At 40.3% G+C, this 23,513-nt stretch overlaps 1 protein-coding gene across 1 annotated transcript in view; it reads left to right on the top strand.

The window, feature by feature from the left end:
• Positions 1–23,276, top strand: part of LOC134658225 (rhophilin-2-B) — a 125,453-nt gene extending 102,177 nt beyond the window's left edge. The window contains exons 2-15 of the mRNA XM_063513836.1: positions 558–674; positions 5,922–6,049; positions 15,787–15,940; positions 16,653–16,794; positions 17,424–17,515; positions 17,982–18,131; positions 18,795–18,944; positions 19,198–19,276; positions 19,619–19,729; positions 20,000–20,117; positions 20,279–20,412; positions 21,006–21,595; positions 22,584–22,736; positions 23,055–23,276. Coding sequence (XP_063369906.1) covers positions 558–674; positions 5,922–6,049; positions 15,787–15,940; positions 16,653–16,794; positions 17,424–17,515; positions 17,982–18,131; positions 18,795–18,944; positions 19,198–19,276; positions 19,619–19,729; positions 20,000–20,117; positions 20,279–20,412; positions 21,006–21,595; positions 22,584–22,736; positions 23,055–23,276 — 2,340 coding nt within the window. The remainder of the gene's footprint in view (positions 1–557; positions 675–5,921; positions 6,050–15,786; positions 15,941–16,652; positions 16,795–17,423; positions 17,516–17,981; positions 18,132–18,794; positions 18,945–19,197; positions 19,277–19,618; positions 19,730–19,999; positions 20,118–20,278; positions 20,413–21,005; positions 21,596–22,583; positions 22,737–23,054) is intronic.
• The last annotated feature ends 237 nt before the right edge of the window (positions 23,277–23,513 follow it).

Below are 23,513 nucleotides of genomic sequence, written 5' to 3'. Positions count from 1 at the left end.
AAGGGGCCCACTGATTACCAGTCCGCCGGACGATATCGGCCTGTCAGTTGTTCGGAACTGTCAACTTATTGTTCTGACAGGCTGATGTCGTCCGGCGGATAAATTAGTGGGCCCCTTAAGGCCCAATTAGACGATACGAGAACTCGTATGCGACTTTCATTAGGTACATTGCGGGTTTTGATCGGTCGGTTGAATTGGACGCACAGACAATCCAACCTCTAGACATAGCATAGTCGCGCTACCCCCTCTGCCACACATACGGTAGCGTTACTCCATCTTCGAGTCAATCCCGTGCCGTGATTGGTCCGTGTCTTTGAACGGACCAATCACGGCACGGGATTCGCTCACCTCGTCCCCCCGCACCCCCGTATTTTTGGCAGCATCGGTTTCATGAAAGAATTGGCCTAAGCTCAGTCTAGAGGTTGGATTGTCAGTGATTGGACGTAACCAACAGTCCGCAATGTTACTAAAATCGCATGCGAGTTCGCGCGCGATTTTAGTAACATTGCGAGTCATCCCTTAAGCAATATGACTAAGAATCTGTTTTCTTCTTCCAGGGCTCGGACCCTCGCGTGGCGACGTGCCGCGGACGCCTGCAGACGCGACGCTGCCAGCTCAACCAGGAGATCAACAAGGAGTTGAGGTTGCGAGCTGGTGCTGAAAACTTATTCAAGGTACGTTGTCTAATGTCGGCGCGACGTTGCCAGCTCGACCCTCGCGTGGACGCCTGCGGACGCGACGCTGCCAGCTCAACCAGGAGATCAACAAGGAGTTGAGGTTGCGAGCTGGTGCTGAAAACTTATTCAAGGTACGTTGTCTAATGTCGGCGCGACGTTGCCAGCTCGACCCTCGCGTGGACGCCTGCGGACGCGACGCTGCCAGCTCAACCAGGAGATCAACAAGGAGTTGAGGTTGCGAGCTGGTGCTGAAAACTTATTCAAGGTACGTTGTCTAATGTCTGCGCGACGTTGTCAGCTCGACCCTCGCGTGGTCGCCTGCAGACGCGACGCTGCCAGCTCAACCAGGAGATCAACAAGGAGTTGAGGTTGCGAGCTGGTGCTAAAAATTTATTCAAGGTCCGTTGTCTAATATATGTTGGTCACGCGACGTTGCCAGCTCGACCCTCGCGTAGACGCCTGCAGACGCGACGCTGCCAGCTCAACCAGATCAACAGGGAGTTAAGGTTGCCAGCTGGTGCTGAAAACTTTACCTAACCGGCTAATGATATTTTTTACCCACAATAGCATCTAAATTATCATCTGCCATAGTTTCTATCGATTCGGGATGCGATGCCTACATTTCATTTTTCGTGTTTGGGTGGCAAGTTGGCAACACTGGCTACCGCGTTCCTCTACCCACCAATGGAGCGGCAGCTGACATATACGTGGGTTCATTATACTGCATTAACACATTCAGTGCCAGCGCTAGCTACGCGCTACGAACAGTGAACTCGCCTAGCGAGTCGCTGGCACTGAATGTGTGAACTTTACGAATTTTTGCCCAGGAATCCCCGGAATCATCTGTCTCCTGCCGCGTCTGTTTGTTTATATTATATGTATGTATATGTACGCGATAAACTCAAAAACTACTGAACGGATTTCCATGCGGTTTTCACCTAGCAATAGAGTGATTCTTGAGGAAAGTTTAGGTGTATAAAGGGGCCCACTGATTACCAGTCCGCCGGACTGTCACCTTTTGCGTTTAAATGACAGGCCGATATCGTCCGGCGGACTGGTAATCAGTGGGGCTCCTTAATAGGGTATTTGACTGTCTTTAAAATAAATTATTACACACCATGCATGAAATAAAGCACCATTGTATAATTATTATAAAAACATAAATAGCAGTTATTTTTAAGAACAAGTCCTATTTAATTAATCGGACAGAACTATAAAGAGTAGGCGAGTTGACCGTGAGGTCACTGTGTTATGTTTCATATAAATTCCATATTAGCAAATCGTTTTGACAGTTCTTAAAAATAAACTGATTTGTCTAGTAGGAAAATACCCTATTAAGGTTTAGTGTAACCCGTGTAGGGTTACCAGATACAAAGTTAGAATTTCCTGACAAAATTCCTGAGTTCCGAATATTATTCCTGACATTCATATTTTTGACGACGACGGGGGGGGGGTCTAGCCGTTAACGATGGCCACCCGGTTGAGCCGATAGCCGCGTTTTTTTAAGTTTTATTAATTTAAGTTAATGAAAAGGTACTTTATAAAAAAAGTCCATCAATTCAAAAAAATCCTGACAATTTCGTGTTCCGTCCCCATTCCTGACAAAAGGCCAAAATTCCTGACATGTCAGGAAAATTCCTGTCATCTGGTAACCCTAAACCCGTGCGAAGCCGGGGCGACGTTACAAAACAACTTATATGATGAATTAGAAAGCACAGCAGTTAGCATTCTAGTTGGATGTTAGCACTGATAGACGCCTGTGCAACAAAATTATACATTACAAGCCGCACCTATCATTCAAGCGCTAGGAATGAGACTGCATGTAAATTTCCCTGCCTACAATAGAAAGTTAATCCAATGCCTGTGCTATTATGGGACATGGCTATAAGGTATTGTACATTTCAGGAAGGTTTTGAGAATTGAGTTATTATTACAAATAAAACTTGCCGAAAATGACCTATTGATGCATAGGATTTTACCCAACTACAAAATTCCAAAAATATAACGGTTTGTCAATCGGGGTGTATTTTTTATTTAAATAAATATTTGTGACGTTTACTATGGAAAGGGACCTTATTGTCGATGGCGCTTACGCCTTTGTTAACGATGCTCCGATATAAGTAAGTAAATACAATGCCGCGCGACGCTGAGCGGCGTAAGCGCCATCGACAATAAGATCCCTTTTCATAGATAGTGCCCCATTTTAGGTGTAGGTGGCCTTTAGGTTTATACATATAGGTAATTTACCGTTGGTAATGTGTAGAATAATAAAATAATATGATAGTGACCGTATTCTCAAAAACATGAACTCACAAAATATATAACTGTTCCTCACATTAACATCATCAGAACAAAGAGATGTAACGCAACAGCAAAATCGGCTTAAAACTGCCAAAATCCGGTAATTATGGCCCAAGCATGATACCCGTCTAAGATATCAGAATCTAACCTCTGATGCCTATATCACAGATTACCTCTCAGAGTTTCAGACTCCGCATAGACCATTTACGAAGCCGCGCGGTCTCCATGCGCGTTGTACGCGTCGGACGCGCCGCGTCGTACCTACGCGACGCATCTTGGGGCATTGGGGCAAAAATAACACTCGTGTGATTCCGTACAATAGGGTATTTGACTGCTAGTCAAATCAGTTTCTTTTTTCGAACTGTCAAAACGATTTTGCTACTATGGAATTTACATGAAACACTAGTATGTGATGTCACAATCAAATTTTATACGGTATACTACTCTACTATAGTATACTACGCTACTCTTTATAGTTTTATACGGGTTTTAAAATAGAAATTGTGTTTAAAAATAACTGCTGTCTACGTTTCTCTATTAATCTTCCGGTGCTTTATTTAAATAATTTATTTCAAATACAGTCAAATACCATATTGTTTCTAAAGTGTTTCTCTACGAGTATACATATGTATTAGGATACGGTGTTTCTTGCCCTTCTTAAACTACGTGCTATTACCCCAAATGACCTTCCTTTTTCTGTGCTATTAATACGTCTATGATACATAAGTCACGACATTGTTTTTAGCCTCGGCTCGATTTTTCAGTCTGTAGATAAGTGATCTGTGTTGCATGTAGATTCCCACCAAGGTCAGGGTTCAGGGACCCGTAAGAAAGGGTGTCACGCTCCGTGCGCACGCGACGGTAGGCGCGGAATGACGTAAGTCACTGTTGTTTGAGTTGCTTCATACGAGTATTATGAGATTGATGTAGTACTACCATACAAAAAAGAAACTTCCTACAAAACCAAAGTTCTAAAGCGATTCAGGAATCATGCTATCCCTTTCTTATGTATGGTACTATCCCTTTCGGCTATTTAGGGTTGTCAAAATTCATGTCATTATCTTATCTGTGGTCGTGCACGCAAAGGGACGTCAACTGGTGCCAACCCTAATTGCTCGGAGCAATGCTGAGCCGAACGGAGCCGAGAATACCCGAAAGGAGGAGTTTCGCACCCCTGCCGTACGGCTACCATCAGTTTGGCACTGACATAAACGCCATCGAGGACGTATATTACTTTCTATACATCTCGCTCGTACACGCATATCAGTGCGAACGAGATGTATAGAAAGTAAATTACGTTCTCGATAGCGTATATGTCAGTTTTGACACTGGCAGATCAATACACCGAATCTATTAATTTTTGCTAAACATACATGAGGGTTTAATTGAAATTTTGTAAAAGACGTGTAAGAAAAAAATATTCCTAATAATGTGTGTCACTGTATTTTTGAGCCACCTGTAGTGATGAGACCATCTTTTTTGACGTGATAACGTCTTATAAATCGATGAACAATGGTAGCATGCACGAAAAAGTGTCACGTTGTGGACATATCTCCATGGTAACGTTGTGGACAGATCTCCATGGTAACGTATAAAAGTACCTATTCAATTCGTCATCAATGTTTTCTTATGACGTTATCACGCAAAATTATCGTCCGTAAACCGACGTTACAGACAACCATTTTTTTTTTCCTTTCTCGGCGACAATGGCGGCCGCAGACAGGAAGCGGTTCCACGAACGTGAATCATTCCTTTCTCGTTCGTTCATTCACATAAACCACTCTCCATATACTGCAATAAAAACTATTAACACGACAGTTGCATCTGGCAACAATGTTGCAATCTGGGGGCAGATTTACGACTCGAGTTTCTTATTTGTTTTTTTAATACCATGTCTGTGGTAAATAAGGCTATAGATATGCCTATGATACGCCTTATACGTCATGCAATCTTAACAAATAGACTTGACTGACACGTGGAATGCTATCTCCAAAAATATTTTATGTTTTGTATTGTTTCACCGCTACACTGATGATTTTTATATTCACAATAGCATCTAAACTATCATCTGACAACGTTTCTGAATTTTTTAGGGTTCCGTACCCAAAGGGTAAAAACGGGACCCTATTACTAAGACTCCGCTGTCCGTCCGTCCGTCCGTCCGTCCGTCCGTCTGTCACCAGGCTGTATCTCACGAAGCGTGATAGCTAGACAGTTGAAATTTTCACAGATGATGTATTTCTGTTGCCGCTATAACAACAAATACTAAAAACAGAATAAAATAAAGATTTAAGTGGGGCTCCCATACAACAAACGTGATTTTTGACCGAAGTTAAGCAACGTCGGGCGGGGTCAGTACTTGGATGGGTGACCGTTTTTTTGCTTGTTTTGCTTTATTTTTTGTTGATGGTGCGGAACCCTCCGTGCGCGAGTCCGACTCGCACTTGGCCGGTTTTATTTTACGTGCTTCTGGGCAGACTCGCTCCATCGTAGGCCACGTCTTCGCCTCGGCTAGTCTGTGGCCATGAGTAAGCCCATTTTTAATAAAAAAAAAAAAAAAAAAAAAAACGTGCCTGGGCTGCTGCCGTCTACAACCCACCAACGGAGCGGCAGCTGACTTCCACGAACGTTTATTATAATCGCCCTTATCCACTTTACGAGTCTTGGGATGCAATGACAGACGAAATTAGCGCCTGGCCCTCGGTCTAATATAATTAGTTATTTATTTATTAATAGCCTAATTGAGTGTGCCACTACTGGGCAAAGGCCTGTCCCCTTGATTTCCACGACTCCCGCTTTGGTGTTTCCTCCGGCCAGTTGTTCAGGAAGCTGTCCAAGTCATCCCGCCATCTCCGTTTGAGCCTGCCCGTCCACGTCCCTCTACCGGTATCCACTAATCATAAATGAATTAGTTTATTACTCAATATTTTTTGTCTATTTCAGGCGACAACCAACCGGAAGCTGCGTGAGACGGTGGCACTGGAGCTGAGCTTTGTGAACTCCAACCTGCAGCTGCTCAAGGAACAGCTGGCTGAGCTCAATTCCTCGGTGGAACTCTACCAGAACGACAGGTAAATACTAATCTAACCTCACCCATCAACTATTAACTTACCACCCCGGTCTACCAGAGACCGTGAACCACTTCGTTCGTCTATCCGCATATGAGAGGCAGATAACGAAAGTTAGATAGAGTTAGACCAAGATAAGTCTGCAGCGATTATGATAGCACACGCAGTCAGAGTGTTATTTTTTAAACGTCAAACTTCTATGAAATGATGACGTATAAATAACACTTGCACTGCGTGTGCTATCAAAATCGTGGCAGACTTGTCTTGGTCTAACTCTATTCGGTTTTCGCGGAAGTCCGTTGAACGATAGGTATAGTAAAACTATTAATAGCTAGTATCTCTGCATACAAAATACTTGTATATGCATGTATACACAAGCATAACGCTGTATATTTCTTATGCGATCAGTCTAAAGCATTTGATTGCATTAAACATGATACTATATGTAGCTATAGATCATTAAGATCTGTCGACAATGAAGTTTTAAACCCCATTATCTTACTTTAACCAAAGAACAAAGAGTGTGGTTTTAAACGGAACTAATTATAGTAGAACGCTTGTAAAGCTTGGAGTATCCCAGGGATCATTATTATATAGGGCGTTATCTCTTTCGTAATATGTATAATTTTTATTAAATATTTCGATATCGAAACCACATAGACTTATGCTGCCGATTTATTCTTAGTACTATGTAGCTTTACGTAAGTACGTAAGAAACCCATTGGTTTCTTCCCTTACTTCATAATCTATATTATTACCCAGGAGACCTATATTAGAAGTTAGAACGGAAATAGTGCAATTAACACTTTCATTGCCAAGGTCTACTATCCTAGCTGGTTGTTGGCAGCGAAAGTGTTAAGTTGTGCTTTCCTGTCCACACTAGTTCGATTCGATAGTAGCAGACGACATAGGTACTTCAGGCAGGCCAATTAGACATAGTACATTTTGATATCTAAATCCGTACATGTATTGGCGTGAGTGAGACGCAAAGGCGAATGATCACAAATTGACATCATTTGCATGTCAAAATGTATGTTTGAATTCGTTGTGGGTTTCAATATTATATGGATAGCAAATTTTGTTGGCAATGTTCCAATACGCTCACTATTTACGTGCTATGTATTAGCACCCATAAGAAAGGATTCTCCAAAAGAAATTTTCCTGGTACTCACTGACTGCCAAGTTATGTTTTCCAGACTATAGATTATCGCGTGATAAGAACGATCGTGTAATACAGACTATCGCGTTCAGCTGATGTTACCTCTATCATAAAATACACATTAATAAATCTTTGGTATCTTCCTGCGATCTTGTTTCTCCTACGCCGTTGTAGATAAAATGGATGGCTTGAAATTTTGATATATATCTGAGACCTGTTCTATAATTATATAATTGTATAACGGACTTATATGTGATGGCCGATGCATAATGTGACATTTGCTGAGAAGCAAATTGCTGGGGACTGGTTTATGCGAGAGGCAGCCAAGGCTTTTAACTGAAATTTTACGAGAATGAACTTTGATATTTTTTTATACTTCGTTAGAGACAGACAAGCATAAATTCCGCATGATTCGACGTCTTTACCAAAGCCTATGGACGCTGCAAGCACTTTGAGAGTGTCACGGACATGTTAAGTGTTATTAATCAACTTTTTAAATACGCTAGTATCATCGTAACTCGTGTATTTTTTTATAAAATTACTGCATCATGCTGTAATTTATCAAATTGTGCAACTTTGTTGAAAAATCGCATAGCTCCTTTTTCTATTATTATTACTAATAAATATGGGTACATATATGTAAGTAATATTAACTAGATATACATAGGTATATAAGATTGTATAATCCGCCTTTCTAAATCCATCATTTGTAATTAAGGCTTAAGAACTAGCTCTTGCGAAAGTCATTAACATTTTTCGTCCAGGGCCCGAAAACAGAGCTTTTTATAGATGTACGTCACTTAGGGAAAAATATCCATACCACAAAAATCTGTCCTTAAATTTAGCACTAGTAGCAATAGTAAAACAATTTATTGCACAAAACAAGTACTATAACAAATAGAGAATACAAAAAATGTGTACAAAGACGAACTTATCCCTTTAAGGGCTTGCAGCTAACCTTTAACCTGTCCTGTCCCACTAAGCATTGACCTAAATGAAAGTTGCTTTAATAATGTACTTATGTCCCTTTCCTTTTTGACCCAGATTTGAGCCTTTGGTTAAGGTACGACAGGTTAAGCAACTGAAAGAGATAAATAGTTAAGTAGAACTTTGAACTTTCTGTTAAAAAGAAAAGTCACTTATTTAAGTGACAATCCTTTGAGGGTAGATCCTTTTCGCCAAATTAAGTCCAGATAATTATGTGAATAGGCCGTTAATCATTCTTTAGTTTATTATAATTATAGAAAAGTTCACATCTCGCATAAACTCGTCCAACTTTCGATCGTCCGCGCACCGAGCTATCTGCGTACGAGCACACACATACTTGCACATCGCTTACACAAAGTTACACACAAGAATGTGAAAGTGTTTGATGTATGAGTTGGAGCTGATTTAATATTTACCCTCTACCTATTTCGTATTTTAATGATCCTAAGGGCTCATTTAGACGGTGCGAGAACTCACATACGAGTTTCAATACATTGCGTCATTTGATCGGTCGGCTGAATTGATGTAACCTCAATGGTCCGCAATGTAATACGAGTTCACGCGCCGTACAAATGAGCCCTAAGTTTAGAATGAGCATAGACAGGCTGATAAGAGTGATAGGTAAATAAAAATAACATTCACCCTCTATATGTAGTAGGTACATGAATCCCTTTCCAGTATTAAAACACTTTTATTTGCCACCGTTATTGTCATTGCAAAGTTTTATCAAGCTAAAATTGTATATTTTCTCGTTGTTAAATACTATAAATACTTACAGTACTTAATAACTAAACAGTTTGTTTGAAACCCTCACGTATTTCGAATTAAAAACTTAAACTAAATTACCTCCAAAAGGGCGCTCGAGGCCAAAACGTGCCAAATTTCACTTAAAATTGGCAACTTTCGTACTAGTCAAATCAGCTTCTTTTTTAGAACTGTCAAAACTATTTGCTAACATGCTGGAATTTATGTGAAAACGTGTGTAGTGTCGTCACAGTCACAGTCAACTCACCTACTTTTTATAGTTCCATCCGATTTATTAAATAATTGATTTATTAATTGTGTTTAAAAATAACTGCTATCTATGTTTGCCTATTAATTATCTGGTGCATTATTTCGTGCACGATGTGAAATAGTTTATTTGAAGTAGAGGAAAGTACCCAATTGCCTTAAGGTATTTAAATACCCCATTAACAGCAAGAGAAAGTGTTTTACTAAACATTTATATCATAAATGAAACGATTAATGCAATAATAAACTTTCTTAATAATAAACTTATATCAATTAACCTCGGGCGCTAAAACTGGTCTGTGTCTGGCCACCCACATGTCTGGCCATAATTTATCATCCCAATTTGTCTATGGCTCGTTTTTTTTAATTACAGCTTAATCGACATATTTATAGATAAGCCGCAATAGGTTTTAATTAATTTGTGTTGAAGAATTGGAATAAATTATGTACATTTATGGCAACACTACGCCCACTTTTCTCACTTAAGTAAATTGTCTGTGACTCGTTTATTTTTATTCCCACATAGCTTAATCGGCAGATATAGAAATAAACCGAAAGAATTATTATTTTACAGTACATATGCTACTTTCCCGCACTAGTGCGTAAATAAGCACTTTTCGTTGCTATGTCAAATATTTAAAGGAAGTGCTGTACCTACTGTAAAACGTTGTACGCTACGCGTGCGAATAGGTAATTCGCAACTCGTGTCGATTTAAAACACTCCCTTCGTCGTGTTTTAATTTATCGCCACTCGTTTCGAATTTCCTCTTTTCCGCACTAAAATAACTATTTTATTTGTATCTATGTATAAACTCTTTATTGTACAAAACATATACAGGATGCCCGGTAATTAGTGGATAACCTTCTAACCACCGACAGAGCACCTTAGGCTGGTCCAGAAAATGCACTTATAGGTCTAGTAAAAGTTTCGTGGTTTTCGAGATAATCGAACTTTTCTGTCTTTTTTAATGGCTAGCTCCAATTAAAAAAGACAGAAAACTTATCCCTTTAAGGGATTTCTTACAGTTAACCTGGATTTGAATCGAAGAATTGATATAAATTTGTGGAAACTAATAAAATATCTCAGATATTTTTATACATATTAGGTAAAGGGACATACACCCCACCTTTAAATAAAGTTGTTATATCAGAAATGTGGCCAGATTGATTGGATAGGTAATAACAGTACCACATCATGTCAGTAAAAAACTTTATACGTTTCTAAACTGTTCAAAAGGAAATATTAACAAGTTTTTTGTCAAAATCGTTATTTTTGATAAAAGCTTTTATCGGTCACTGTATGTACTTTTCTTTCAACAGGCAACTACCTACATAATACCTACTCGTAGGTTGCGTTGTTTTATCAGAGTTCTTATGGCCACATCCACATCATGTTTCCATCATCAAATCGAATAATGGGAAGTCGGTCTTATTTAACTTGCAAGTTTTGACCCGAACATACATAACTAATACGAACATTGCAGGTTGTAAAAAGCGGTCTATTCCAACTAACTAACTTTAACTAAGTAACTTTTGGGTATTTATTAGCTCTATCGTTTTAGGCTCGGGCTGAACACAGTGTATAGAGTTGAAGTTTTCCTTAACCCTACCTAACCCTTAACACATGAGCCACCACGGAACCCTAAAATAACTCTTGTTAAATAAAAGTTGTGTGATACCTGTGATGCGACGCAAAAACTCCCAATGGGCCGTAATGACGAATAATGGCTGCCGCCGGTTTCACGTATTTATACAATTCATTTCCGAACAGACTTACAAACCTACCTTATTCTATGTCGCTTACGACCATTTTATTTCAAGCGCCTATACTTCTTTATAGACGCTCCGATTTCAAACAGTCGTAAGTACCGTTAATATCGCTTACGTCAATTTTGTTTAAGAAATTCATAGTAGTTTAAATACGCTTCGTTTCTAAAAAGTCTTAAGTGCAATAGAGTTTTACATACAGTTGAGCTTTTTCTGTTTGAAGATGCTTAGTTCGCCCCCGGGTTATAAAATGTCAAGGAAATTATCGCTTAAAATATATATGGATAAAGTGATGGACAGTTTGGATGGGAGGACGAAAATAAATAAGGTTTTTTTTGTTTTTGCAAAGCGACCGTTGTGGCTGCATATTGGTCAATAGTACATTGCTGGTGGATTGTTGCCAAGGGATGAAAAGCATTTTCTGATGAGGTACTTAGATTCTGACCACGCTTACTTTGCATTAACTTGGCAGTAAAAGCTAAAACAGTGAACTTTTTGATTATTCTATTCAACTGTATTTTAATTTGTCTACTCTCAATTGCTCAAAGGTTGTCTGGAAGAGATCCCGTATAAGTTCGCCTTTGTCCATTGTATACTTTCTATTGAATTGTATCTTAACCTGTCTTATCTTATGTTCAATAAAGTGTTTACATATACATATGTACATACAATTTTGCACTATCTTTTGATAACTATACAAAATTTTGAAATATGATCTCCGGTAAAGGGAGAGTAAGTACAGTCAAGTGTAAAAAAAACCGGCCAAGTGCGAGTCGGACTCGCGCACGGAGGGTTCCGCACCATCAACAAAAAATAGAGCAAAACAAGCAAAAAAACGGTCACCCATCCAAGTACAAGTACTGACCCCGCCCGACGTTGCTTAACTTCGGTCAAAAATCACGTTTGTTGTATGGGAGCCCCACTTAAATCTTTATTTTATTCTGTTTTTAGTATTTGTTGTTATAGCGGCAACAGAAATACATCATCTGTGAAAATTTTCAACTCTCTAGCTATCACGGTTCGTGAGATACAGCCTGGTGACAGACGGACGGACGGACAGCGGAGTCTTAGTAATAGGGTCCCGTTTTTACCCTTTGGGTACGGAACCCTAAAAATATGGGTTCATACGAGTATAACTTACTCAAAATTATGTCCCATAGTTCTTTCTTATCTTAATTCGCTGACATAAAAGATATGGGACATATTTTTGATTATGATGTGTGCTGTGCACCCATATTTTTTGATGTTGTTTTGCTGCTAGTAATTTATTTCCGTATCATCACAGTAATATATTAACTTTTACATAGATAAATCTTTTATTAATGTGCTATTTCAGTAATTTTTATAACACGAAGTTATTTACCGGTTTAACGAGTTCCTACTGCACTTCCACATATTTTATTAATTAATAGTATTAATACAGTTTAATTATAAAAGTTAATACATTCTGGAGATACCTCATGCCCGTTCATGCGAACTGTCTATCACCCAGATTCCTACCTCATCTGTCAAATTAAATACAATATGAAAACCAATTAAGAGATACTATCATAAATTTTTCCAATTACTCCGACCCTGAGAACTAGCAATTAATAATTTCTACACTAGTTTCAATTAATCCGTTCACAGAGTTTACGAAATCAAGTGTGCAAAAACCGTTTCCGCCATTGTTGATTGTTCCCGCGCTTTAGCCATGGAGCATGGCTGGAACGCGGGGCAGAGACTAGGTTTTTTTTTTTCTTTTTTAATTAGATTGACGTTTGAGTGCGCGGTTTCCTGTTGTGTAGTGGTATTTTGCAGGTAACTTATTAAGCTTTTTACTTATGTTGGTGGTAAAATAACCTCATACCTCAAAAGTTTTTACAGTACATATGCTACTTTCCCGCACTAGTGCGTAAATAAGCACTTTTCGTTGCTATGTCAAATATTTAAAGGGGCATATGTACTGTAAAACGTTGCACGATACGCGTGCGAATAGGTAATTCACAACTCGTGTCGATTTAAAATACTCCCTTCGGTCGTGTTTTAATTTATCGCCACTCGTTTCGAATTTCCTCTTTTCCGCACTTGTATCGTAAATAACTATTTTATTCTACTGTTACTGACTAAACTTTTTTGACACGCTGTAAGTACCTACATATATAGAAATCGATCAGTCCATAGGATATAATTTATACATATATTTTATTCTTTTTAAATATTTTTTCTTTTCCACCAATAATTCAAGCCAAATCTCTAACAAAATTCTATCTAGAGTCAATTTTGCACAAGTTTTAGAACATCCCACGCAAAACGTAGACCATAGACAACACTAACTTATAGACCCAAAATGTCATAAGCACATTTAACATTTAAGGCAACTCTACACCGTACTTCCAACGGAATACGGTTTGAATTTCCGTAAACAACTAAAAGACAATCATCATTTCTCCGTTTTACTTTTGATAGAACGCAAGAATGACAACATAATAGCGCGGCGAGTCTTTGAAACTTCTAAGAATTTTTACCCAATTTAATTTCAGTCTTATTTTGAAGGGATAGGGTTTAGTTTAGGGTGGAGATAGTGGATTAGTTCTTTGCTTAGGCTGTAGGGTATTGCACCTACAGCAAGCGAAACTTTTGCGAATACATTGTGTGGATGTGAAAGTTCTAGGCAGCAGTTTTCGTGGGACAGTCAAAGATTTCAATTTCGGATTCGGACCCTTTCGTACCTTGTCACAGTGATGCTAGAATGAGGTCTTTAGCAACTTTCATATTGATTGCCACTGTGACAAGGTTCGAAATGGGTTATAATCATAAATTAAATTCTTCGATCGTACCTATAAAAATGGAACGTAACGTATAGGTCGTCGGTACGCGATGTTTTTGTTTATACTCCGATTACACCAAGAATATAAATAGCTTATGTTTAATAATTTATAAAGATTATTCATACGCGCCTACCAAACATGTTTTTACTCCTTCATACCTATTTGATTTTAATTTTAAGTCGAAAATCGCTCGACATGTCGACCGCAAACGCCGGGTCCGCCAACGCAAGCTCCCGGTGATGCTCACAGGGCGAACGATTTTCGACTTTAAATAGTGAGTGACCCGTGTTAATAAATATACCTAGCAAGTGCAATGAAGATGCAACTGCGAAAATGCTAAGACACAGGGCGGACACGTCATACATCAAAAATCATTTGCGTTTATTTATATATGTGTGCGCGGCACGTCTGTATACACATCATTGTGTATGTGTGGGTAAGTCGCTTTACTGAGAGGACTACGCCAGAAGTCCGTCAGATTCATGTCGCGGGGCGAGGTAATGCGAGACGGGGCGGGGCGGTGCGTGGCCGTTCTGTATGATAATACTATTACTTATTCTGTGGCTAAGATAAGATTATCTACGTGGATAACCAGCACAACTTGTAGTAATCGGAACTAATCCCGGTCCACTTAGTACTGCAATGCCTAATGCAGTTAATGCACTTCTTGCGATGATGCAATTCTGGCTAATTGAGGCAGGGAGCGGTCATTCTAGAGCTATGCAGTTATTGCAGCTATGCACATTGCTTAGATTTCTTTACTATGGGATTTTAAATAGTGGTCAGAAGAATTTCTTTCTTTAACTAAATGTTTTTGATGAAACATACAATACAATACAAATACTCTTTATTGCACACCTCATTACAGAAAACAATACAAAGAATACAGAAATAGGCGGGCTTTACGCTAAAAAGCGATCTCTTCCAGACAACTTTTCAATTAAAATTTTCTGACTTTTTCTAGCGCTAATTATTAAGAGCCTTGAGAACGACATTATAGTTTGTAGCTTTCTAATAGACCCTATTACCTTTTATACCTTTTTTTTATACCTAAGTATTCCGATTATGTTTCGAATGCGCATTCATTATCAGGTATTTTTTTCCAACGATCAGTTTTTTCCGCTAATTTTAACGTCACTTATCTCAAAACCTGTAATTTTTCGACCAAAACAAAACCTTCTCCATATCCAGGTTCCGTAGTCGCTTGAGTCCTTCCCACCCTTGTGCGACAATCGTAATTATAGACGAGTTATCTTCTCGCTTTGTTTACCGGCGCACGCGCCGCGGAACGCGTAATGTTACGTTTTACGCACTGTATTTACTTAATTCACAATTTCACTCACAAGTATGATATTTATACAATTATGTACGATTATACGTTTCTTTTCTTCCTCCTTATTGTATCCCCTCTAAATTATGGAACAAATTAATTTATCTTTTACTAATTAAATTGTTTTGAATTTATTTTGAAATTGAAATGAGTGCCGCCCCGACCCCGACCTGAGGGCCTAGCCAAAATTACAATCGTTTGCAAAAAACGAACTATAAATTAAGGAACCCGGCTTTACGTAGCCAAAAAGTGCCCTATGTTTTACACAAACACCTCATCTTGACAGACAGACACCAAGAAATGTACGATTTGAGAACCTAATTGAAATTTTTATGCATTGCTTAAAGACTTTCAAGCGAAGCCCTAAAATTTTTAACCGTTTCTTCTAGACTATAAATTAAGAGGAATTTCCTCCCGCGGACGCTCCGGCTGTGGAATGAGCTCTCTTCCTCTGAGGTTTTCCCGAGAGTCTTCAAAAAAGGAGTGTACAGACAGATTTTTAAAAGGTCGGCAACACGCATGTAACACCTCTGGAGTTGCAGGCGTCCATAGGCTACAGTGACTGCTTTCCATCAGGCGGCCCGTATGCTTGTTTGCTAGTTGCCACCGATTTTGCTTAACCTTTTTTGCTTGCATTTTTTTGAATAACTATATGTATATGTTCTTCTTGTTACAGCAAAGAATGCGTAATGCCCATGATCCCCCTGGGCCTGAAGGAGACGAAGGAGGTGGACTTCCGGGAGCCGTTCAAGGACTTCATCCTGGAGCACTACAGCGAGGATGCTGCTGCTCATGAGGAAGCCATCTCCGATTTCATGGACATGAGACAGGTAACGAATCTCGTTTTATAGAGATACTAGCGACCCCTACTAGCGATTCCCCAAAAATCACTATATTGATAAAAGTGAAAACCGCATGAAAATCCGTTCAGTAGTTTTTGAGTTTATCGCGAACATACAGACAGACGTGGCGAGGGACTTTATAAGGTGATAGGTTAACATAATCAGAAAGATAGGTAAGGAAATCTCTCCACATAAGAGGAACAAACTATTCAAGCATGGCTTTCGGGTGAAAGCCTCGTAAATCGTGTTTGAGTGCCTACCGTTCCGTCAACCCACCAACAAAGCATCCGCTGACGTGTACGAGGCTTCATGACACATTTCCCGTAACCACTTTACGAGTTAAAACATGGTTTTACGGTCTGTTAATAGCTTGTGGTTCAACATTACAGTTGGAAGTCAAATTGTGTTTCAAAAGTCAACATTTACATGATTAGGTACATCATGCCATTCATGCCTTTCTAACTGAGCAATGCCTGTCCCACTGGGGAGACAATATGTGGACATTTAGTATAGGGACTGTAAAGAGGCAGCACAGGAACCCCCTTTTTATTGGCGCGAAGTATAAACAAATAGAATAAAAGTTAAATGTAATGTTTAAGTTTTCGATTCAAGCCACAAGATGGCAGACATACACATGACAAGGAGATAAACAAATATAACATAATTAAATTAATGAATACCAATATCTTTTACTTTACAGGCGATCCGCACCCCAGTTCGGTCGACGGCCGGCGTAGCTCTCCTCTTCAAATACTACAACCAGCTTTATTTCATAGAACGCCGGTTTTTCCCGCCCGACCGTTCTTTAGGAGTCTACTTTGAGTGGTTCGACTCTTTGACAGGTAATGCCATCTAGCGGTGAGTAGAGAAAAATTGCAAAAGATGCTACTAAGCGGTAGGTGGCGCTATAGCTTGACTTTTAGTTATTACCTCCTTTACTAATGAAAACATTTAGCAAATAAGCAAAATCTAATACTACCTGTATTAGCAGTTCTCCTTTTAAAATACTGCAACCAGCTATACTTCATATAACGACGCTTTTTCCCTCCCGACCGTTCTTTAGGAGTTTACTTTGAGTGGTTCGACTCTTTGACAGGTAATGCCATCTAGCGGCGAGTAGATAAACTTTTGAAAATGGAACGGTAGATAGCGCTAGAACTTTTCTTTTAAATGGTTATTAGGATTGGTAGTATTAGCAGCTCTCTTTAAATACTACAACCAGCTGTACTTTCATACTCGTTTTTTTCCCGCCGGTCTACTTCGAATGGTTCGTCTCTTTGACTGTAGAGGCCATCTAGCGGCGACTAGAGAAATCTTTGAAAGTTGGTACTGACAAGCGATAGGTGGCGCTGGGAGTTTTTGCTCTATATCGTTAAAAATCATCTTACTTTTACAAGCCATTTATAATTGTCGATACAACGTTAAAGTACGAAAACAAACATTAATTTATTTAAACCTTTTACTTTTTCAGGAGTGCCATCATGTCAGCGGACGGTGGCTTTCGAAAAGGCGTGCGTATTGTTTAACATCGCTGGGATTTACACACAGATTGGCGCTAAACAGGTGCGTACGACATCAATAAAACTATAATTGGGAATTTTTGGGTATATACATGTCAATAGATATATTTTATGACCATGTTAGGCTTCATTGGAATTGGGTTTAAAAATACAAGCAGCAAGTCCTGAAGTCCTGTAAGACATACAAACATAGACGACTGGTCTGGCCTAGTGGGTAGAGACCCTGCCTGTGAAGCCGCGGTCCTGGGTTCGAATCCCGGCAAGGGCATTTATTTGTGTGATGAGCATAGATATTTGTTCCTGAGTCTTGGGTGTTTTCTATTTATTTGTATATTATATATATCATCGTTGTCTGAGTACCCACAACACAAGCCTTCTTGAGGTTACTGTGAGACTTAGTCAATCTGTGTAAGGATATCCTATAATATTTATTTATTTATTATTTATTCATACAAACTGGCTATTTATACTAGACATCTAATAATATTACCATATTATGTTACTTGCAGGAGCGGCACACATCTCTAGGCCTAGATGGCGCGGTGGACGCATTACTAAGAGCAGCGGGCACCCTCCGCTACATCCACGAGAACTTCACCAACGCGCCATCTGTCGACTTAGCGGCTGATACTCTACTGGTGCTCGCTGCTACTATGACGGTAGGTACTACCACAGAATAAAAAATTGTAAAGAAGATTCACTCTCTAACAAAACACGTCTATTACGACAGATATGACCGCTAGGTGGCGCTAGGTTCCGTAGCGGTGCGCGGCAACTAATATGGCTAGATACCAAACTTGGTGTGGGCCACATGTACAGCATGTACTTCTAGGTACTTGTAGCGACGCGACGAAATCGCGGAGTGAGTCACACCAGGCCGCATAGCCAACGTGCCAATCGCTAACGCTCCGTAGCGATCGAAACGCAACTGTCACTGTCGCACTAATATGGAAGAGTGATAGAACACAAAGCGATTCGCAAGCGATCGTCACCTTTGCTAGGCCGCCTGGTACTACTTTTAAGGCTCGAGCACTCCAGCTGCGTGTGAGTAGATATGAACGTGCGCGTGTGCTAAAAGTTCAGAGCGAACGTCACGCAAGTCTTATAGTCATCTGTATATTACAACGCGCATGTCTACACACACACACACACATCCGATTTGCATAGGCCTTTGGGAAAATTTACAAGTTACTTTTACAAGTTAAATAACGTTGTAAGTCACACTTTGCACAATGGCCAGCGAAAGACGAAGAACTCTCGGTCTAACTTTTCCCTTTTTCCTTTGTTTGGTGACTGGAAACTGAATTGAATTTCTTTCACAGGCCCAAGCCCGCGAGTGCCTGTTTGAGAAGCTTCAACTCCAAGCGCGCGAGTGCGGGCGCGGGGAGCTGCGCGACGACTTGGATATGTGTCTCGACTTCGCGCAAGAGGCTGCGCAGTGCGCGCACACATACACGCAGCTATATCAGAAGGTATGCGGGAATTTATAGGAGTACCAACAACCACCAATTGATATATCTCAAATAAACTTCGCACAGTTTGTTTGGAAATGGTTTGGAACGTTATAATTGACGTTACTTTACAATAGATGGCGCTACATGTAAACTATCAAACATGAATACTTAGTCCAAGTTCTAAATTCTGAGTGTATCGAGAAACAAAATAAATAACATAGCGTTCTATCTCTATACTTTAAAATTTATTTTCTTAAATATATCATCGTAGATGCAGACGGAAGGTGTCTTCAACTACGTGCCATACTCGTGGGTCTCTTTGGTCCATGTGAAGACTGAATTTTATAAAGGTAAGTTATTTATTATTCTAAAGGAGGATCTGCCATCTTGCGGCCGAAATCGGAAACATAAACTTGACATTGACATGACACTTCACGTTAAAGCAGGTGCTACCCGCTACAGTTGACGCACGCTACCTTGTGCGTTATAGGTACTGCCATCTTGTGGCGTAAATTAACTTAAGCTAGGCATTTACATTTCGCGCTAATAAACAAGGGGTTCTTGTGTTATCCTACAGTTCATGAATGGTCCCTATAACTATATAGAAAAAAAAACGATTATGTGTGGTGACTGGAAACGCTTCATATGCGAAGGTTGTACGTTGTACTGTATTAAAATGGTATGTTTTTCAGCGCTGGCGCACCAGTACGCGGCGTTAGGCTTGCTGCACGCCGACAGCACGCCGCGCGCGCGGCAGCGAGTCGCCGCACTCTATACTAGCATCGATCGGAGTGTTGACAACGGTAAATAAATAATCCATTTATAAATTCTTAAAACAGGGTCTTGAATTCCTGAATATTTCTGCCTATTATTACCGCTACTCAACAATAGATGGCGCCACTAACTATGTAGATATATGACACCGTAAGATTGTGAACCCGTTAGTTTACAATCTAACGTAGGTTAGGTTAGGTTAGTTTATAATTTCACTACCGTCAGTTTATAATTTAACTAGCGAGATTATAAACTGACGAGTGTTTACAATTTTACGGTGACATATATACCATCCACAGGTTCAGTATCCAACGCCAAGATGGACGACGATCTGGACTTCATGGTGGTGGGGCGCGCGCACCTGATTGAAGCGCAAGCGTTGTACGAAGAAGCACAGAGGTTACAACGGATGTGTCGGTGAGTGCTCACTCTTTACAATAGATGGCGCTAGTCGCTAGTATGATACGAGTAAATCGTATTTACGATAGATGGCGCTACTATGGTCGTCAAGGTGGCGCTAGTATGGTTGCGAATTTCGAACATGTAGGTATCGTAAATAACATGATTTTATTTTGCAGTGAACTGCGAGACAAGGAACCTCTAGCACGAGTAATACGCGCTCACGCAGAGAGGGCAACCCGCGAACGAGCCACGCTACGGGACTCACCGGACCTGAGCGAGATGGAGTTACTTGACGCACCCACTATTTTACGTAAGTTACTGCACTTGTAGTAAAATAATAAATAAATCTGTTTTTTCGCCATACAAAGCCAGATAACCTACACTAATTGGACAGAAAATTGGCAGCCGCTGTTTAATACCTTTTTCATAGTAAAAGTCGGTTAACAATCTCACACGCAACGCACCGATGCTGGACATTTCAACATAATTCTGGCCTGCTAAAATAAATGGCAATGGCTTGTATTTTTACTTTTTAGTGCCAATCATTGAATATTTTACCCTACTTACAATCCTTTATTCTGGGACTTCTGGGATAACGCCAGCGGTTTTATTTTTGTCTTAAATTTCCAAGTCAAAACATCATCAATAACTCTTCCATAAACTTTTAACAACATATCGTCACTACTTTGAAAAAATCTCGTACCAATCTCACACTGCTACTCAAAGTTGAAAGGCAGTAACTCTGTATGCATCCCATACATAGATATATACCTAGTACGCTTTTCATTTGATTGACAGAAAAAGATAAAGAAGTGCCAAAGTAGTGCCGTGCTGATATATTTCTTGTCTTGTCTTGAAGTAGTGCCGATATATTTCTGTTTGTAATCCAAACCCTCATTGCAGCTTCATCAAAATTCCAACTGTCCCTAACGCCGCCGGACTTCGCTCAGCACCGCGTTGACGACCTGTTCAAATCTCTCGGCCCCATCGCCGTGTTCTCCGCCAAGCGGCACTGGAGCGCCCCCCGCCTCATCACCCTCCAAAAACACAGCCGAGACAACTGCAGGAGACTCAACGGCAGAAACTACGACATAGAAAAGAGATCCGAGAAAAGAGACCGATCCGAAGACAACAGCGCTTACTACAACTCCGTGATCAGAGACGAGAATTACGAGGACTACGAAAAGCAACTCCAAAGGGTCATGAAGCAAAATGGAGTCTACATAAACAGTTACAACAACATGGATTATCATCCTAAAGTTTTAGACTACGATAAATATGATTATAGAAATAATGAGAGCTTTATAAAGACGACTACGGAAAGTGTGAATGGGAAGTTGAAGAGTGGGAGGGAGAGGAGGAAGGAGCCTCTGAGGAGGGTGGCGAGTGAATATAACGTGTCGAACTCGAAGGATGAGGATGGGTTCGGATTCTCTGTGAGAGGGGACGCGCCGGTCATGATTGCGGCGGTTGAACCGAATTCTTTGGCTGACGTAAGTATTGGGTATTTGACTGTATTTAAAATAAATTATTTTACACCATGCATGAAATAAAGCACCAGAAGATAGACAAACGTAGACAGCAGTAATTTTTAGACCCAATTTATATTTTAAAACCCGTATTAAACAATAAAGAGTAGAAAATTTTGATCGTGACGTGTGACGTGACGTTACATGCTAGTATTTCATATAAATTCCATAGTAGCAAAATCGTTTTGACAGTTCGAAAAAAGATACTGATTTGACTAGTAGTCAAATACCCTATTGGGTACGTATAAGAGTAGGTATGTATTATGATAACTTACCTAAATGATACCTACCTGATGTCCCTGATAATACCTAGAATTTATGAAAGTTAAGGAAGCGAAAGAGGTACAGTAGTAGCAGAAGTTGCTAAGCGAGTGAGGTGATCAAAATGTGATTCAAAATTACCATGACGCACTCCTATTCCTATTATCTTAACGATAAAGGCGCGTCAAGATCGTTTTGAACACCTCGCACGCTTAGCAACTATTGCTGCTATTGCTGTATGTCAGGAATGTCAGGATCGTAGCAAGTGGAAGTCCGTGGTATCTGCCTACCTCTCCGGGAAATAGGCGTGATTATATGTATGTACCTATAACTGTATGTAGGTATGTACCTACTCGTATGTATGTACTTACCTAGATTAAGTACTTATTAATTTCCACCCAAGGTTACATACTAAATCTACAAAGATTTAGAAACTGCTTAATTTTATTGTACATAACTAACATTTTATGAGCCACGAGCTTGAAATAAACGTTATTTAATTTAATTTAATTCTAATTAATTTCTTGCTAAACAGTTAACGATTTTAAGTCAAATATTAAAGTTGGTAAGACGACCGTGAAATTCTCCACGCTTTTTGTCCGACACGAATAGTTTTCCATATAGGCTCAATTCTTTTTTTAAGTATTTTTTATTGACATGTTGGCTATAGTGTCTTTAATCACTGTTTCAGATCGGCGGCATGCGAGAAGGTGACTTCATCATCTCGGTCGGCGACAAAGACGTGAAGTGGAGCTCTCATGAAGAGGTGGTCCGACTTATTCAGCAAACCGGAGACTTGTTGGCACTCCGGCTTGCCACACCCATGGACAAAAGCTTAGTTAAGGTTTGTTATTCAAATTACTTATAATATGTGTAGATCTTTATTCCGTATTAATAAAAAAGACTCATATAGAATACCTATTAATCTTTGATCGCCAACTGTTAACGTAAATATACTCGCTGTTCTCGCTTCTTTTGCTTATCGGCGCCGCTACGACAGCTGCCTAATAGTTATTTGTACAACAAGTGATCAAAGTTTGATATTTCTTCGAGTGCTTATTTTGAGTCCCGTGCAAGCGAAAGATTCATAACGGCGGTTTTAACAAGCTTCCAATCACAATTGGATAGATGGCGCTGTTATCAATGAAAGTATTTTCCCCAGTCGTCCCCCGGCCCCGGCGCGGACACGCCGCGGCTGGCGGGCTCGGCGGCGGGCTCGGTGTCGGCCGCGTCCTCCTCGTCCGCCTCCAGCGGCTCCGGCGCCCCGGCCGCGCGCTCCGCCCGCCGCGCGCCCTCCGCCTCCTGGAACCCGTTCCGCCGCAACACAACCCGGGACACCAGCTCGCACCGAGGCTCGCACACCAGCAACGTTATATTCCGATAAATATCCTACAACTTGTAATGCCGGGGCCACACTAACGGGAAACGCCGTTAATGCCGCCGCCGCCCAGTGTGGCCGTATGAAAAGTGTCCATTATCGCGATAATCTACTGCTTTTCCCGTTAGGGTGGCCCCGGCATAAGAGTTTCAGTAAAAAGTGTAGTGTATTTGAACGTTAAAGGTGACGCCATCTGGTGAGTCATACTAGCAAGTCTATGTAGCAATCAAAGATAGCGCCATC

Source organism: Cydia amplana, chromosome 21 (genome assembly GCF_948474715.1).
Source record: "Cydia amplana chromosome 21, ilCydAmpl1.1, whole genome shotgun sequence".
Classification (NCBI taxonomy): Eukaryota; Metazoa; Arthropoda; class Insecta; order Lepidoptera; family Tortricidae; genus Cydia; species Cydia amplana.
This window is presented reverse-complemented; position numbering and strand designations above follow the sequence as displayed.